This window comes from Bombus vosnesenskii, unplaced genomic scaffold (genome assembly GCF_011952255.1).
Source record: "Bombus vosnesenskii isolate JDL3184/JDL3185 unplaced genomic scaffold, Bvos_JDL3184-5_v1.1 scf7180000013297, whole genome shotgun sequence".
Classification (NCBI taxonomy): domain Eukaryota; kingdom Metazoa; phylum Arthropoda; class Insecta; order Hymenoptera; family Apidae; genus Bombus; species Bombus vosnesenskii.
The window spans coordinates 716,846-736,857 of NW_022882947.1; the positions used below are offsets into that span (position 1 = coordinate 716,846).

General features: G+C 43.5%; 1 protein-coding gene across 1 annotated transcript in view; it reads right to left on the reverse strand.

Moving 5' to 3' along the window:
* Positions 1 to 7,201: 7,201 nt before the first annotated feature.
* LOC117233545 (paired mesoderm homeobox protein 2B) overlaps positions 7,202 to 20,012 on the reverse strand; it is a 37,239-nt gene continuing 24,428 nt past the window's right edge. Inside the window, exons 3-6 of the mRNA XM_033493941.1 lie at positions 17,325 to 17,530; positions 12,355 to 12,520; positions 11,936 to 12,149; positions 7,202 to 8,244 (exon numbers count right to left, since the gene is read on the reverse strand). Coding sequence (XP_033349832.1) covers positions 7,755 to 8,244; positions 11,936 to 12,149; positions 12,355 to 12,520; positions 17,325 to 17,530 — 1,076 coding nt within the window. The 3' untranslated portion in view covers positions 7,202 to 7,754. The remainder of the gene's footprint in view (positions 8,245 to 11,935; positions 12,150 to 12,354; positions 12,521 to 17,324; positions 17,531 to 20,012) is intronic.

Below are 20,012 nucleotides of genomic sequence, written 5' to 3' on the forward strand. Positions count from 1 at the left end.
TACGCCCTCGCCCTTTGTCCGGCGCAACTTTCACCCTTCGCTTCGCTAAAATATATACGATACCCCGTCCCGAAATTATACGCGCAGCCCTTTTATTCTCGATACACTTTGCGGCGCTTGAATTTTAAAGAATTTTCATCTACGTTAGCGATACGCCATCGTATATCAACGAAAACGAAGAAATATCGTGTGCACGTAGATATTATACAATAGATTGGTATCGGTAATGCGCGCAATAGTTGCTGATTTACTTTTTTTTCTACGCAAGTGTAGAAAAAGCGTGTTAAAAAATTGTTAGGTGGACAACACAACGCTGGGTAATGACTTGAATACGAAACGTTAGAAATCCTCGAAACGTTAAGCCTCGGTAATTGTAAATTGATAGATTCTATTTGAAGAACCCGAGAAATTGCAACGGGGATGGTAATCGTCGGCTCGCGTAAAACTCAGCCTCTAAAACGAAGGTTGCATTTTCTTGGGGCACAGAAGCGATTGTTTTATTTTGACGAGCGCGAAACCCCCGTAAAGTATCCTCATTTCCTTGTATAAAGTGATTCGATTACAACGGCCTTCTCTCTACCGTTGTAATGCCGCTTTTATACAAAATCGCAATTCATAATTCAGCAAGAAATTGCCGTTCGATTTTCCGGAAAAACGATTTTCTCGTCGAAAATGGAAACACGGTAAATACGAGAGAGAATAATGCTTGCAAGCAATTTTTTATTTAAATTAACGAAGCGGCATAAAGCGCTACCTATTCGCTCTTCTTTCTTTTTTTAACGCGGAATTTCTGTAACGATCGTTTATTTTTCGTTGCCCTTCTCTAGGCATAAAATTTATCCTTTTAATATGTGTTACGCAATATCTAATAGTACGAAATATACAAAATTCCATCGTTCTCAAGCGAGAGAGAAGTACCGCCAAGAACTTGATCGGGTTTCTAGTTCAAAATTCAATTGTCTCGTTTACGATGTTACTAAATTACTGCTAATCGAAAACCTCTAACGAACGTTCTTTTAGAATTTCCAAGTGTCATCGTACGCTCGCGATCAAGAGGTACTTGGTTTCGTCCAACGCAAACTGAACATAGCATCCCATCGAGCTCGATTAACCGCCCGAAACGCGAGCATCGTGCAGCATTCCTTTCAAGCCCCGACGATAATCCCCTCGATAAACAATCGCGTAGGTTGGATCGGTGCGTTGGCCACAAAGTGGCCTCATTTTTTCCTAATTCCGTGATCTGTAGGCCATAGAGGGTCGGTTAGCCGACGTGGTGCAGCAAGGAGGAGCAGAGACAGACGCTTCTCCCCCGCCGGCTGGTAGGTCGTAGAGCGTGCTCTCGAACGGCTTTGACATGCAAATTGTCTGACAATGAATTTCGTAAAACCTTTTACCACGGAGTACGCTCTCGAGAGCACCGGCAGCTCGGTTGAAAACGTTGTTTCGCGAGCACATCCCCTTCCTACGCAGACGAGCCTAGCTCCTCTTCCAGTTAGGGAAGAAGATACCAGACGAAGTTGACCGTATTAATCACTGTCTACCGACATCAGGCCATCACGCCAGTTCGACCTCCGCGATTCTGCCAGGATCCTTCCGATGCTCTATAAAATCAGTTACCACGTCCTGATTCGCAAGTTGATCGTGTAACGCCCTTCTCTGGATCGTGATTAATATAAACGTCGTGGCTGGAATAATTGGCGTCGAAACGCCGAACTCAGACGTGACAAGATTGTGAGGGATAAAGACTGTAACGGGAAGAAATTGAGTACCGCGAAACGCTTACACAGGAACTCGTTATCGCGATTGGCAGATTCCCTCGTACGGGATTTTACGGGACGCAAGTTGAATTAGAAGACACGCTATTTTAATCCGATTTTGATGTCGAGGATGGAGGATGCTTGTTTCGTTACAGATTGAATCGTACAGCGTAGATACGCGTTTGAACGGCGGTGGTTGGGTTTTCAACATTTTTAGAAGATATACATTTTCAATCGTAATTTTATACAGGAGGAAGAAACGAATTCGCAGAGCTATCGAAAGCAGACACCGAAGTAATTTCGTACAGAAATGACTCGTGTACTTAGCGTGTGTTTTTTTTCTCTCATATAAAAATCCAACAATCGAGTAAGCGTCTCTCTTCTGTTCATTGTAATTTTTTCATATTCAAATTCTCGGAAGTTCTCCATTCCCGAAGCTCTCAGCGTAAAATCATATTTGATTTTAAACAAATACGGAGGATTCCAGGAAAATTGTAAAACATAACTGGTTGAAGATGTGCTTGAGATCCAACAAGCTCAACGTAGACGATAATATCGATTTGTCGTATATAGTATTATCGTTCGATCCGAAATAAGAGAAACAGGAGAATTATGTACTTAGAAAATTGATTGTGTGAGCCGCGTTTAAAGTTACGATAGAAGGGGCTAGAGGTAGAGGATCAATCGGATCTTCCTTCGACTATATACGCTGATAGGGGTGGTAGTAGTGGCTCGTTGAATCCCAGCTAGCCACGTAATGGGTATCGAGAGACATTGTTAAGCGTCGATCTCTTTCCCCAAAGTGACCTGGCGCCTCGCTTCTGCTCTCTTTTTCCATCTCTTTCTTCCCGCAATTCACGCGAAAACTCTCTCTCTCTCTCTCTCTCCTCCTCCTCCTCCTCTTTTTCTCCGATTCTCTTATTTTCGATACTTTGCTTTTCGTTGCCATACTTATTTTACGTTCGTCAACTTTCGTCCTTGCTATCGCATTTATTTTTCGCCACCCTTCCATTCTCCGTATCAAAATACATATATATCTTCTATACACCGAGTACATTGAGAAACCTTTTCTTGAAACCTTTGATTTTTCTTTTCTATATTGTATAGTATTCGTAAATCGTGTAAGATCAAACTCTTTCTGTCGTGACAACCTTCGTCTTCGTTACGCACTTTTTACGTAATTTCAGAAATTCATCGTCGAACGTATTCGTTACTCCCGTTAAACTTTTTAAACTTCTCCTGCATCCACGTTTTCCGTTAAAGCTTGTTTCAAGCTCGTTCCACCGTATCGTTTCCCGTTTTCTCGTGCTTCTTTTCATTCCCCTACTTTTTCACCCCCGAGCGCGCCCCGTTCCTTACAATCAATTCACTCTTTTTCCCCGTGCAGCCTCTTTTCCTTCGCTTTTCTTAGCCGCTCGTTCGGTATTTCCCTCGCATACGCGTCTTTACGCCTGTTCCCTGGCTCGGTCCGCTATCAGTCTTCCAGCTCCGCGCCCTCCAGTCACCCACCCCGTTCATCCACCGCATCCGTATCCGGCGGAGCGGGTGCTGGAGTAAGGCAACGTCGGTGCACACGTTTTCCTACATAGATCGCGATGGAGCCCGCGGAGCCGGAGGATAGAGTAGCTTGAGGTAGATGGATGCCAAAGAGTGGGGAGGAATGGGGGATAAACCATGATGTCGTTGATTAATACGGTTTACCAGTAAGTGTAACGGAGTGTGCAGAATACGTCTGTACTCCCACCATCGGCAACGACCTCTTCTCCACCTCCACTTTCTTGCGAGTCGCTGCCACCACCACGCCACGGTTACGAGCAGAAGCAGAAGTTACTATCCTCCACCCTGCCGGAATCCGTTGAACCAACCCCCGAGCCACGTGCCGATCAATGGCGTCTTGTCTCTGGTTGGTCGAGCCAGGAACAACCCCCTCGTATCGTTTTATCCCTCTCCCTCTGGCTATCCTCTCTGTCCTCGTCCCGCGAACGGTAACCATCTTCGTCCCTCTCGCGGCAATTCCTCTTTGCGCGTCTCTTTCCGTTCTGGACAGAACTTCCCCTCTTTCGCCTTGTTCCTTCGTTTCTTCTCTCTGTCCGGCTGTCTGTCTCTTTTCTCTCCCTCCCTCTATCGCGTTAGTTTCTCTCGTTTTACCTGAAATAGATTCCGTTCGGTTCGTCTTTTTCTATACCACGTAGGACGTCTCCGTCCTCGTTTTCTGCCCCTCTTCTCCTTTCTTTCGGTGCGGACCTCGCTAGGGGAGGGTTGATCCCATAAGAGAGGGTGAGCTTTTCTTATGAGGAGCATTGATTGCCAACAACCCCTTCCTCATCCTCTCCGGCGGTATTTCTCTCGAACCGGTCCTCCTCTTTTATCCTTCCACCTCCCCCTCCCCACTGTGTCTCGCGTCATGGCACTTCGTCTCGGTTTTTAGAGGCGTGCTTTGTTTAAAAAAAACCCCCGTTCGGAGAATCGGCGGGTCAACGTGGTTTCGAGCTGGGAAATTGTTCGATCTAAGACCCGATACAGCGCATCGGAATGCCGTTGTTTGCGGCAGGGCTCCTCTTCCAGGGATCAGTTTACCCCGCTAACGGAATTATTCGCGTTGCCTTCATTTTTCTACGAAACGGTAGTACGAAACCGGTGTTTAGCGGTTCTCGAGTGGATCGATTAATTCGATCACAATCGATCATCGGTACGTTTATTTCGTTATCTCGTTGCCTACGGAGAGGAGAATTTTTATCGAGCACGAGCATGCATATTTTCTAAATACGATGTTTCCAAATTTTTTTTACGCTCCGAATCTAATCAAACACGTAACTGTGAAATCTTCAATTTTGTTCAATTTCTTTTCGACGTACTTGAAACATCGTCTCTTTGTAATATATTTCATCGTCGAGAGCGAAAGTCCATATCGTAGGTAATTTTATTCGAGTAAGAAACTCGTCTGTATGCCGAGGATCAAGTTGAACGTCTAACTTACCCTGTTTCAAACTGATTACGAATACATCGGCAGATGCATGTTGTCGATCAATCCCTTCCTTTGTACACCGCGTGTAATTCAACGCTCAATTGCTATTAGATGTTAGTACTCCAGTAAATCTCTCTGATAGGTTCACTATAGCCTTTGATCACTCAGTACCGAGTTGATTCTGGGATCCCTTAAGTGAACACCTGATCCTTCGCAGCGTACCACGTCGACTAGATCGTGAAAATTTTAGTTCGTTCGATCGAACGGATTATAAAGCTTCTAAGAATCTTCATTGATCGTCATTTATAAATGGAATTTTCCATCGAAACGCAATAACCGTTTCTTTCGAAGACTAATATCGATAAATTTTCATATCTTTCTTATTCTTAATATAGCGAATTTCGGTATGTCCCTGTAAGAAACAAAAGCAAAAGGAAATAGGAACGGCGAAAGGTATAAGCGATACGAACAGAATACTCTATGTTAAAGTAAAGTTGGGAGAAATTTAGAAGATTCTGGAAAACAGATTGCCACGGGACAGGACAATTTATTTATTCATTTATTTTGTCTTTATTAAACACACGTTTTATCACGAGAGAACATGTTTATTCGAATAATTCACTATAATTCAGTTCAAGCTACATGATAGTTGCTAGTTTGTAACATATTGTTTATTAGATTATCCTTGATTAGCACTGACAATTCACCGGGATTTAATATACAGGTCTCTACTAGTATCTACGTGTCTTTCGTCGTTATGTCGTTATACCACGCCTTCGTAATCCAAAAGAACGAACGTTGATCGTACTGTAACGCAATCGAAACGATTCTTAACTAATCACGAGCACGAATCGTAGAGACGATTAAAATGAACATAGCACGTGACTGTTTAGGGGACTGTCGTCTCTTATATCGTTATTTCCCGTGCATATATACACACCATTGGCTCGTATCTCTACGATGGATAGCACTCGTACAGCGATTTCACTCCCTTGACTTTTCTAAAATTACATCATTACGTCGATGGAAATTATTTTAAGGCATGTACGAATAGCCGTCGACTCGTGGTTAACGTGCCCATTTTTTAAAATCATAACGTGATTTTGGGGGATGCTCGTCAGCCTTAATTCGATCTGCAATAACCGGAAATTTTTCGACTTTCCTTTTAACGTTCGAATTACCAAAGTGACGAAAACGGTCAACTTATAATTTTTATCCATTTTATTTTATTACAAAAACAGATTGAAATTGTTTTTCACTCTTCAAATACTTCGTTATTCAATCTATTACTTGATCCAATATCGTTATCCCTTTTTATAATGCAAAGAATTCCGTAATTAGAGCAAAGATTAAAGATTTCATCTTTCTTCTTGGATAATAAAAGGATTGGGAAAACGGCTGAAACTTTCACAGTTTGCTTTACCTGAAAAATTAATTCTCTCTGACGAACAGATTCAAAGTGTTCCGGACACTATGTTATTTAAGGTGACGGACATCCTCGTATCTGTGCATTCGATTATCTTCGAATAGATCGAGAAACGAGGCGGAGCTAGTTTCTTCTCGGCTTTCTTTTTTTCTCTTTTCGTTTCTTGTTAAGTGATAGAAACATTATCCGAGGCGCGTGCTTGTGTCGCGCGAGTAAAGCGGATATCCGTGTTACTCGGATAATACGGATATCCGTATTATTTGAATAATGCGATAGAGTAATCATATAATTCAAGAAAATTGTCATAGATTCGATTTAAGGGTGATAATAGAAATTATCCTATCACGGAATACAAATTAATTCGTGTTTCCTCCTCTTAGAGTCGAGAGAAGCACACTTTTTTCTAATATATATTAGGAACGGAAAAGGAGTTAGAAAATCCTTAAAAAAATATTATACGTAAAATAAAATCGCCGGTTTGACCGATAATTAACTTTTCAATTGAGTTTATAAGCAACGATATCTGGTTTCATGAAATCGTGAATTCTAATTCGTCGATTACAAATGCCACCGAAATGTTACGTCTATAACGATATTAAATATCTATGTTCTCTACTTGCTTTGCAACTACAGAATTTCTTTGTCATCACAGTAATACGGATATCCATTTCGTTTACAAATGAAATTAGTTAAAAAATGATGGATAACGGATATTCGAACGTTCCTGCGCAGATCGAAACATTTGATTTCGCCTGTCAGACAATTAAGTATAGAGCGCATCAGGCACGTGTTGGTCCTTTGCGATCGACGATCCGTTCTCATATTTGAACCAGAAAAACGAGTACTCGGTCGTACAGCGTTGGTGATCAATTAATCGTTCATAGTCTATTTATTGGCGACAGTCCACTGCAATTTGTGAATTATCTACAGATGGCCGTAAAAGTTCTCACGAGCGTTTCTCGATTTCGATAAAAGTAAGATTTGTCACGCGAACTTAGACTTTCGTTAAGGCAAAACTGCGTTCACGCGAGACAATGGACGAAAAATTATATTCGAAAGAACGTATAAATCGTCTAATGATCGTGTCCTAGTATCCTAGTTTGATTTTTCGTTATCGTGGACGTAAATTTTAATTAGTTACATTAGAATTATATCTTTCAATCTTTTCTATAACTAAACGAGAAACGAGGTAAAAGAAGTTTCGAAAGCTTCGGCTTTCATTGTACTTTCGTTTAATCTAGTTTCGGCAAATTTCGCTTCAAACAGATCATTCGGTTGTTTAAAGTCGTTTGATTATCGGCTTGTTTCCATCGTTTGATCGAACACCAAGTAACTTTCTAAAGGAACGACGTTTACATCGAAACGAATAAATTTCCCATTAAACGAACAGATCCGCAATCCCACGCAAGAAATCATCAGTTTTCAAACCTCGAGACCTTTTCTTGAGAAATTCGCAAACCGTTCCCCTAATATCGTCATTCTTAAACGAAACCGAAGCGAAACCGTGAAAGAATAGGAGAAAAATGAACCAACGTCTTGAAACAAATACATGCCATGCCCAGTGTCAAGGGGCGACGAGCCCGTCAGGCGAGCGCTGCACGCGATCCTAGGGATCCTCTTTTGTGGTCGGCTGTATCTGGTGCACCATGCTCGGCAGATGATGATGATGGTGTTCAGGCCTCCTGGACAGCCCCAACAACGGCGGCAACAAGGGCAGGGGCAACGGCAACGGCAAACCTCCAGGAAAACCGGCCAGCCCACCGAGAAGCGCGGAAGCGGTCGAGTGCTCCTGAGCTTTTCTTCTTAACTCGGCCAGGCTGCTGTTCCTGTGGAGATCCCCGGTTCCGGGCTTGCAGCAGCCACACAGGGAACCTGGCCATCCGGCCGGAGACCAGGACAACATGTCCTGCAAGCTTCCAGGTCGATGATCGCTCGAGGTCCAGAGCGACGGAGTCGTCGAGGTTAGCGATGTTGGCGCGCTACTGACCACCTTGTTACCGAAGAGTGGCGGAGAAAATTGCGCTGCCAAGTGCGGAGAGAAGAACAGAGACGTGGGTGGTTCGACTGGCCTGAAACCCGCCGCCAACCCTGGGCCGCTAGAATTTTAATTAGGGAACAATGTTGATTAATCGTTATCGGTCTATCGAGGGAATAAGAAGCGATCGAGCAAAATTTTTATCGGGAACATGGTTATCGAAAAATGGAATTTTTTGATGTATAACATTTTGTCGAGCGAGTGGAGATTGCAACGGAGAATGATTAGAAAAACGAGATACGACTTCAAAGTTGTGGAAGTTAGTGGGAGGGGTGAGAGAAGCAAGGGTGGAAGAGGAAAGCAGAAGGGCTCACGAAAGCGCTAACCCGATTAGCACGCGCGATATTCCGCATCCTCCAACAGCCGGCGGAGGCTGCTTCGAGGCGCTGATGATTATCTCAAATATTAATCGCAAATATTGTTTAATTAATGTAACGTGCCTGAGGTGAAGCTCGAGACGGAACTCAAGAGTGACGGAAACACGGATACGATGAGTCTTCAAGGCGGAACGAGAGAGATGTTTAATTAGGCGAACGGAGACGAAGCGAAAATGGTAAACAGAGAGATACGATGATGGGTAAACGTGTACAAATAGACGGCGGAATCTGTAGAAAAAAAGGGAAAGTTAAGGAGAGTTAAAGTCGAGGTAGAGGGTTGTGGGAGGAGGATAAATAATTTTGCGAAGATAAATAACGAAGAAAAAAGCATTTGAGGCTAATGAATAATAAATAATGGAAAATAATATAAAAATTTAGATATATGCTAAAATGCAGTAAATTGCATTGAATTTAATTTGTTTCTATTACCTTTTACGGGTTAAAAGATGAAATTTTATTAAAAGTTAACTAGATAAAATATAAAATAGGTAGATCAAATCGGTATGATCCATACCACTCATAGCACAAACGTCGAAATTTCTGCTTTTCCACAAAAATTTGAATTGCGCCCGTAGAAAGCGTTGACGTAGAATTTTCTGTAAGCGTCGGACGTCGTACCTGTCTATTCTGCTTGGAAAGTGGACAGGCAAAGGACAGAATAAAGGATAAACGACGATACACGGATCATCGTTCAAAAATTGAAGCGAAACTGAGAGTGTGTGCGCTAGGGCTAGTAGTGGATTTTGGTTGGTGGAAGATGATAGGAGTAGGAAACCGCAACGGGATACTAACGGTGGGTGGCGAAGGAGCCGAAAGCGACCGTAGAGGCGCAGAGAGGAAAGCTTGAACCGCGGTAAGCGCGATAATTGGCAGCAATTAGCTGCGTAGCCTAGCGTGCACTTACGTTACTTACGCTCGCTCGCTTCCCTTCCTTGCGTACACGCACTTTGTTTCTTGGTCTCTACGCGTCTAATCGGGATATCTACATGGTCTGTGCATACTCGCGCAGCTTCTACGATTACTCCGCGTGCGTGTTTCAAGCGCGAGATCCTCTTACGGGAGAAACGCACAATTGCTGATCGCTGTTTGTCGCGGTTTGAACTCTGGGTAATTAACCGGTTGCAAATAAAGATACCGCGTCCAAGAGACGAACAATTCGAGCAGCGAATCGACTAGATCGATAGCTTGACAATCGTCAAACTCGTTACAACTGTCATCTTCGACGTTAACATTCAGAATCTTTCTTTACCATATGTTTCCACCAAATATCAAGGCGGATATCGGAATGCATCGAATAGACGAGGATCGATACAGGTGCCGGAGTGGAGACCAATTTCACTCAAGATTTTGTTCTCGGCAAGTAATTTAAATCCCACGTTCCTAAGAGCGTTACTGTAAAACAAGAGAGACGCGGGCTAAAAGAAGGACGAGAGAGAGAGAGAGATAGCCTGTTTCGAACGAGTCACCCTTCCGTGCTGGATCCGCCCCTATTCCGCGAGAATCGACTGCACATGGAACAGTCTCTCGGTGTTCTTGGGCTGGTTGGTAGGTAAGGAAGAACGCAGTAAAGCGTACACCCCTGCAGTCGAGAAGCTGCCGAGCCGCTGAATAAATGATGAGGATATATTTACGGCGAGCGGTTTTAAATAAATTACAACTGCGGAGACGGCGAAGGAGTATCTTCCTACCGTTTCAACCCTCCCCCTCCGAATCCCCTTGCTGTTTCCATCCGCGGTCTGTTCCACCATCTTGACTCGAGTCATCCCGCTACCAGTGTATTCCGTGTGTCTACGTTTCGGGTATTGTTCTTACCATTCCCGTCGATGCGAGAGGGGAGCTTTGTCTGGGATTATAAAGAGCCACCGTCGAATACTTACCGTCGTCGGGAGGAAATCGGCGAATCGTGTTTCTTTCGCTCAAGCTTTCAGCCCTATATACACGTATATACGTGGCTGTGTGCATGCAAGATCCGCAGGAATCGGTTATGGTTTCTTGGATTTATTTTCTTGGCTTTCCCGTTTTAGAACGACCGTGTAAATGCTGATTTTTGCATATCTGTCTTGCGTAAGAAGCAGTAATTCTTTGTCGAAGAACGTGAAGATGGATCTCTCGCTTTCGAAACATTACTGCTTGGATTTCTTAATCTAGTACACTATTGTATCAATAGTATTCCGAATTCGGAAGTTTTATTCGAGGAAAAGCTTCGTCGAAAATGAATGAGATGGATATATGAATATTGATATTAACGGCAAACATTTAATATATTAGTAATATTAATCACAAACGCTATTATTGATATTGACATTAATGCCATTGCTATAATGGCTAATCCTCCGCTTTCCAATAACATGATTTTCTCGGAATAGTATCGTTGCAATATTAATTCGATCGAAGAATCATTAATTCAACGATGATAATACAAAGAAATATTTACGTTAATGCGCGCTATGAAACACGCAACGTATCACGAAATGCCTATGTTTATGACATTGTTATTTTTAGAACGGTGTAGAAGAATATTTTAAACCCGTGGGGTTTTTCGTTTGCTTCGTTGTTACATAATTCATAAATATAACATCTCTTTTGTCAGTAGAATGGTGGAACACAGTTGAAAATCTATTTTCATATTCCAGCTTGGTGTACGTGAATTTTTTTCGTTGAATATGTGTCGGGTAAGAAGTAGGTTTAAATTTCACTCTTCTACGGGAATTTCTTCGGAATCCCTCTATCCTCGACAGAACGACCCATTTCTCCACATTATCTACTTCCTTCAAACTTTTTCTTATTTCCAATTGCTCTTATTTTTCTCAAACAACGCAGCTAAAGAACGTAACGGTATTAAACCCAATTCCTTTACTCGCGCTCGTCGCTGCCGATCTTTCATATTCTCTATAAATCTCAACCTAATTCCCAGTCGACAACCCTGTGCGATCTTCGTCTACGATGTTTTAAACTCAAACAAGTCACACCTACCATGCCGAAGAATCGTAAAACATCGCAGCAGGGAACGGTCAGCTCCTAAATCGCGCGTATGCAACTCGTTCGGTTGTACGCGTTTGCGCGCTCGTCTCGGGGTCCCGTAGCGATTTAACGAGGCGACAATTATCGCGATTATACGAATGGCAGCGAGCATACTGGGACGAAAACGTGGCGCAGCATGAGGGTTGGGGGGCTGAAAGGGGGTCGGGTAGGAAGCGACGAGGAGTGGTTTAATGGCGCGTATCAAGCATCCGGTCGACGTGTTCAGCGGTGCTTGCAGCGTGGAACCACGACTGAGTTTCAGACGAGGGGAAAACGGGGCGGGGGTGTGCGGGGGCGGATGAAGAAAGAAGATATTTCCTAAAGACGTAAATACAAACGAAGCTAAAAGCTCACCTCTCGCCGGGTGGGCCGAGACCTCCCATGGTGCTAGGTGGTGGCGGTGGCGCCCTTATGGGGGTTGGCGGTGGCGTCGAGACGCCACCCAAGGACGGCTGACTCTGCTGAGGCCGCGGACTGACCGACGCGGAAGTCGTGCTGGGACTCCTCGATCCGCCAGCTCCATCTGGGCCGGCGTCCTCCGCGTCGGGGGCGCTGCTGCTTGTTGTTCCTTTTTTAGCAGAAAATACCAATTCTGAACGATGCTAGTTTTGCTTCTTAAACGCTAGAAGAAAGTCGTCGAAACGACAGATCTCGAATTTTTCATTTCTGCAATTACTAAAATTGTCTCTCTTCGAAAGAAGAACGCGAAATTTATTACATCGATATTAATAGTAATACGTTTGAAGTTGCCGTGTTTTTATTCACGATCGTACCTTCAGGGTCGTGTCCTGTGGGACTTGGACCTGCCGACGAAGACGTTGGCGGTGCCAGGCCTGTCGTTTCCAATGCACCACCTCCCCCGTTACCTTCCCTTTTTCTCTGTTCCTCCTTCAAACGTTCGCTTTTCCTCCACTTTGCTCTACGATTTTGAAACCATACCTGGAATAATTTCCAATATTTTTTGATTAGACGATGATTAAGCAAACGAGCGAAGATGTTTTAACGTATACTATCCAGCAACTTTTTGTAATGATTTTAACCCACAAATATTCCACATCGAGATCGAACGATCGATCCAAAAAAAAAAAAAAAAAAAGAGAAGAAGAGGACACTTCGGCTAATCTACTCCTCTGCGATTGATTACGACGAAGGTGTAAATAGAGTAAAAGGTGTACGATACAGTGTAAAAAAGAAAAATATAGAAAGAAAGATAAAAAGCAAACGAGAGTACGATGAGGAACGGCGCTGAAGGCGGCACTTAAGCTGCTTTATAGGGCTACACCTGGTGTGCGGATATGGAAGGATAATTGCATGTAGAGGGATGGCATTCGCGGCTGGACCAGAGGGGGTGTTGGGCCTCTTGCCCGCGTGCATGTTCAACGAGCCGACAGCAACCACAGCGGCCGAGTGTTTTTTAAAAAGCTCGAGTTCCGCTAACGAGCCTAACTTGACATAATACCAACTGAAATAGACTTTATTATACCCGGCGGTCCTCCGCCGCCTCGTGCTCTCGTTCACTCCGTGTGTCGTTGCTTTCCGATTGCACCCTAACACCAACTTCTTCCAGAACGAGTTCCTACTTTGAACTTTCTGAAGCTCTTACGGTTGGGACAACGTGCAAGTTTAAGATACCTAGCACGCTGCTAACAGGCTTTACACATTGCCAAACAGACATTACAGTTACGATGATCGAAACGTCACTTTTGGGAAAATTTGTAGGATCGGAAAACGATCGTATATTAATCTATATCGTTTGATTAGTCGGTTCGCCTTCTTAGACGTTGCAGGATCGGTGAAATATCATCGCAAATTACTGAAAAAACCCATCCGTTATTTCGCACGGAAATCTTCGACGAGAGTTAAGCGGATCGAAGAAAGTTTCGAAGAATCACGGCGCAAAAGTAACGAGAACTCATTAACGGATTGGAATCGATAATAAAATAAAGTTCCGGCAAGTCAATTATATCGGCGCAAACGTAATTCTTCCTCCGACTTGCTTCTAAAAGACAAAACGCGTTATTAGAGATCGGTCGAGTACCGGCGAATGATTATCTTTTGTCCTGGAGCGAAAGTTTTACGGCGAGAGGAAGCTTGGAAAATGGTTTAATAAAATAAATACGATGAGCCAGCTTCGCGTTGCCTTCGAATTCGTACACGGGAAACGAGGACGGTGGATACCGGCTGACGGGGAAAGATATAATAATATCCTCAGGGTTGCGGGGGCGAGTAATAGCTGGGAACAAAGCCGCGGTTCCGTCGGGACTGCCAATCTCTCCTTCTTTGTCTTTCCACCGGATCGTTCCCGTTTTCTTTCCCTCTTCTCTCGCTTCGCGCATGTCCTCTTTTTTTCAATACGGATTTAATCCGAAAGACGTCGGTAATGGCGTCGACTCGTTTCCCTCCATGAAATAAACGCATTTAATCTTTCAACGCTTCTTACAGAAAAGTGTGATAGATCGATATGGATCGACGAAACGTGCTTTAACGGTGGTGGCCGATCGTTTTCATGATATCTTGCAAAGCTAAAGTAAACTGGTTACTGTTCTTCGTAATGTGTATGAAAAGGTAACGTTTAAATCGTCATTTAATTTGGAAAAATTGAACGAAATAATCGTCTGTTTCGCAAATCAATTACACGCGATCTTGGTGAATGTATGCGAAACTCGCGTGCCAAAGCCTCTTACATCTCTATTATGTTTTCATTAAAAAAACGAAAGGTACATTTTTGCTTGCAAATTTATAAGCGCATTAGCACGGTATGTAATCCAATGGTAAAAGGCATCGCCGTTCTTCACCCCCGTGTATTTCATACGTTCCTTCTCCCGTTATCCCTTTGTTCTTCTTTATTTTTTAATCGCACCCCCTCCCCCTTTTTTATTGCTTTTAATCCATACACGTCAGCAGTAGCATTGTTCCGCTCTGACCAAAGTCAAATGCGCTTAATCTTTTTGCCACTTGCTTTGCAAATCTGCTTTTAAGTATTCTTTACATTTGCTCCCTTCCTTTTTCTCAAACAGGATAACGGTGTTTTAAAACTGTTGAAATGCGTAATCTTGTAGCGTTATCGCTTTTATGAAATAATAATGATAAATAAATCTTTCCGGATATTTTTTGACGTTCTATCGGAATTTTCTATATCTGAATTTTTCTACGGTATCGTCCCACTGTTCTCCAAGGAATCGTTCAATTTAACCGGACGACTCGATTATCCAACTTCCATTGCATACAGATCGAATTATACAGCTATAAGACGATCATCGTTCTTCCCATTTTCCACGAGTGTAAAATTCATCGTGGACGAGCGACGTACACAGTCGCGCATAGTTAGGTGTGTCGGCTCGCGTCTCGTAGCGCCGTAATTCGCGTTGCACGCTTTGAAATTCAACCGGGCCAAAGAGCACGCGACTATGTAACGTTGACAGTGGTGGCCTCTCGTTCGTAGCGCATGCTCGGTTTTCTTTCCCTGCAGCGGCGGTGTGCGTGTAGCATAATTGTTGCGCACGATACACGGGGCGACGAACAAACGTCAGAGGTTGGTAACTACCTCGGACGATCCACTGACGATGGTTCAGCCACCCCCGCGCTCGTTCTACCCCGCACGGGGTTCTAATTGGAGTAGGAGAAGAGGACCGGCGTTGCATAAACGCGCCTATTTGTCCATTATTTCAGATTCCCTTTGTCTTCCCTAATGAAACAATGAGTCTGCGCCGTAATTGCGTCATAGCCGTCCTGTCCCTACCTTCCTGCCATTGTGTACACCACTGCCTACCATGGCCTTCTCGTCTTATAATCCGAACAATGCAGCGGGATAATACCGTGCCCCTCTGCTGGACACACCACGCTGAAGGATTCTTTTACTAGACTCTCTGCTAGACTCTCTCTCTCTCTCTCTCTCCCCATTCTTTTTCTTTTCCTAGCTTTCTTGTTTGTCACTCATTCTCCCTGAACGACGCAGGATCGTTGTAGATTTGGATTTGTAGTTATCCCTCCTATTTCAACAAATCGTCTCAATTACGAAGAAAAATGTTTGTCGTTCAACCGTGTTTAACGCAAGCTGAAAATCTGGACCTTTCTGGTTGTATCATTTTGATATAAATTCGTTCGTAAACCTTGTGAATTACGATTCAGAGCGCAATATCGGGACGAGATATGAAAATGCGCAGACTCTTGGGATTATTTCTTCTTCGTGCGGTGTCAATCCGGTGAATTGCGATTCTGCTGCTCTTATTTATTAATTCTTCATCAGATTACATTCGACGTTAAAATCCCATCGTCTTTGCTTCTCGTTGCTTCGTTTAATCTTCATCGCTCGATGTTTCGCTCTCCCCAAATCCTGTTTATATTAAAAACCACTATTCCAAGAGTATAATTGCATCGATTAACCATGTATCTCGTACAAAGCCTTATCGGCCTAGCAAAAATTAAATCGAATGCATTTCCCAATGCAATCGAATAGGAGATGGAAGATTTTAATATCAAATTGGACAGTATACTGAACGATATTGGTTGCGCGACTTGTTATATGAATTGAAACGTTATAAACTTTTGAGTGGCTACGAAGGAAAAGATTCTTGACAAAATCATGAGGATGTTAATACGTAAAAAGAGGGGAAGGGGGTCGAATTAAAAATCTGACATCACCGATCGGATATCCTTGCAGATGTTCCAACAGGATTTCAGCAGGGAATCGCTATTACTGCCGGGATTCTGTGTAGCGCGAATTACGCCGGTGCGAGTAAATATGGGCAGGAGGACGTAGCCAAGAGTACAAAGTAATCCCGGAGATTACCGGCTTACTCTGTCAGAAGATTACGTCAGGTCGAGGGTGTCAGCACCTCCCATGGGAGATGGGTGTACCCTAAAACTACCCTACATCTTGCGCCCTTTCTCTTACACTGTGTGATCCACCGTCGCGCATCGAAACAATCGATCACATTGTGTCTCGCTTGACCGTTTGCTTTAGAATCTCCGACAGGGAATGCGTGAAATATATCGTGGTTTACCGTGAACAGATTTGCGGTAGATCTCTGCTTTCTCGCATCTTTCTACACTTTTGCAAGATATAATCGTTGTTCGTGATTCCAAATTTGACGTAGCATTACTACGTAGCATTACGTAGCATACGTAGAGTATTTACTTTATCCGATTACGCTTTATGCACTTTCTCTTTTCTCAGAAATCGGCAAATATATTCAAAATTATTATAGGAACATTAAATTTGTCGTATGAAGCGGGCGAAATTGAACGCATTTATTAAAGTGCATTCGCGTTAGCATATGATTGTATATTTTGATAAATTAAAGGTCAATCGATTACAAATCCGCTCGTCAAGCGACATTTTCGCCTTATTTTATTTCGCTCGTCGCTGTTCCATTTATCCATTTGACACCGTTTGAAATTGATTTCTTGGACTAAAAGCGAAAAAAACGTGCCACTCAAAATCATTAGAGACTCGCGTGCCCGAAATATATGTCAAATGCTTTTAACAAAACGAGATACGAACATTTCAATTTATTCGGTATACGGGCTTAGTTTCCAAAATTTTCCAATTTGAATATTAAATTTTTCAGATTCTCCTTTTCATCGTATTTCTTCTATCTTTCTAACCGAAAATTATTCGTTCGCTACACTACTTACACACCGTATCTGTTTCTTCTTTAACGCATCCACTAAACTTGTCCAAATCTGTTTGTCACGAGAGTCGCAACTTTCGCTTCGTATTCATTCGTTTCATCGTACTAACCTGAACCCTGGCCTCGGTGAGGTTAATCTTCATCGCCAGATCCTCTCTCGTGAAGACATCCGGATAATGTGTCTGCGCAAACGCTGACTCCAGTTCCTCTAGTTGTTGAAGAGTGAACGTGGTTCTGTTCCTCCTTTGCTTTCGTCTCACGAAAGAATCCTCGCCGACTCCGTGCAAGGCTGGATGATACGCGGAGTAACTAGTGTCTGTAATATACGATCAAAATATCGCGATTAGAGACTTTCTTCTCCTTAACCTTGCTTTTGCGAATATATATGTAACGTGTATATATGTATATATGTAGGGGAGTTCTACTAGCGTTACGTAAAACAGTCGTAAAACATTTTAACAAACCCTTCATAAAAAAAAACCCTCACCCTCGATCCAACGTTCCATCCGATCTGGCGTATACCGCAGGTTTGACAAAAATTCAAAAGCACCCTATCGCCTGGTGCATGATTTAACGCGCGATGGCTCGTTCGCGGGCCAATTACGAGGAACACACAGTTCGTTCGTTGCAAATCGGAAAAACGGGGGCTGGCCAAAGCACGCGCAGACAAAAGGACGAAGGGGGATGAAGGGAAACGATGGCGTTGAACGCTGCGCGTACGACCTGACAAATGGAACAGAGAAATGGGCACAGCGAAGCTACAGGGAGAAAGAGAGATGGCCCAATGGGGGTAAACGTTACGAAAGCCAGAGAACCGCTTATCAATGATGCAGGGCAATCAGCGCAATTAATTACCGCGGCGCTAAGCCGGAGCTTAGCGAAAAACACAAATTAATTTCCTAAGCTCATAAAAATTCATGCGGCTTGCTCGGCTGCCGAACACGACCAACCTACCCTCGCGAGTATCGACTGTTGTTCGCCCTAACGATTCACGCATGTGCATCCACCTGCAAGATCGCGTTCAATTTTCGATTTTCACCGTGATTATGGTTTTGCTTTTACGGTTCCGATATGGTGGGTCGTTTTATCGGGTCCATCAGGGATCCTTTGGAACGGCTTGGGATGTTTTTGCAGGATAGGAGTATGTCGTTTTCCTTCGCTGGTTTGTTATCTGCTGTTTTCTTCTTCTGTTCTTTACGTCTAATACGTCATTTTCTACTTATCGTTGGAATCGTGTCTCGTGCCAAGCGATAAATTTTTGTTTCCCCATGGTGATACGTTCTAAACGCATACTACCAGAGTACAAAGCATAGTGTACCGGATAAATAAAAAGAAAAATAGACAGCAAGATTCGTAGCAAAGTTTCCTAACAACGATCTGACATATGCTTTCACCGCTACGACGATTCGATAATTTCGCGCTTCAAGCGAGCTTTAACACATAGGTATGCGTACACTTCGTTCTAAAATTTCACATAGATTTCACGCTAATTGACGCCGAACATTTCTAATTGGATTTCCTCGAGGCGTTCGGTGACGTTCACTTCCGTGAGCGTTTTTCGCATGGTTAAATTTAAAACCGGGTCCGGCTCGTAGGGAACGCGAGAATTCAGGAATTCGATTGCGTCGGCACGTCTGTTCTGTTTGCAACAAGTCATCCATACCGGAAACCAACTTTCATAACTACCATGGAACAATTATACCGTTGAGCAAACTCGTACCGTGTCATTGGCAATAGTCTGCCGCCCCTGCAAAATTAATGTGTTCGTTCGCGAGGATTTTCGCGTGCAGTATGTATGACTTTGCAATTGAATTTCCCGCGATCGATGTCCTGTCCTCGCGTTTAATAACAGCCTTCTCGTCGCGGGAAATTGTCCAACCCCCAACCCCTTCCTGTTTCCATCAAATACGTTCCCTCTAATCGTCGCGACTCGTTTATTAAACGATAGCGTCAATTTCGTCGTGTATTATTTACGCGCAAACATCTTGCTTTTAACGCAGTTAACAATCGACGACGATAATGGGACGACAATCAGCGAACGATATGGGCCAGCGTGAAATTCGAAGATCGAAGAAGGGACGTTTTCGTGAGAAATGGTGAATAGAAGAGAGGTAAGAAAGCAAGAATCGAAGCTCGCGTCGGTTGGCTAAATAAATTTATCGGTGGCCGAAACTGAAATCCACTCAAGATCTTAGATTAGACTCGTGAGCGGGGACGAAGTCTGGATCCAGACAACTCGCACAACTCATCGAGACTCCTGGCTTGATCCAATTTATTAACGTACCCGACAACCGTGCGCGCAAGGAAGGTCCCGCTGACTTTTGTACACGTTTCCTTTTCCAGCGACACACGTCGCCACGAGAAGGGTCATAGTTTTGTCTGGCCGCCGAGGGAAAAACAATAGAGGGATTAATTTCTTCTTGCCAGGAAGCAGACGCGGAAAGCTCGCACGTGTCCCGCCGACACGCTACGTGCGCCTTTAAAACACTTTGTCCTCTTCACTCAGGACCGTCCTTGATTTGCTTCCGCTCGAAATGCGTGTCTGGATTAACCCTTTCGGTACCGATGGGACAGGTACCGAACTCTGAGTGTCGGGAATCGTGTTTTTGTCGTTTCACTGGTTCTGTGTTTCTGGCCTGTGATTCGTTCGAAGAGTCGTTCTTGTAATCAAGAGAATGGGATTAAATTGAAATTACCGTTATATAAAGATTCGGTTTGTATTCTCCGTTTTTCGGCATATTCTATTTTAATCGAAAAAGTAAAATAGAAAGGAACGAAGAAAAGCGAAGAATAATGAT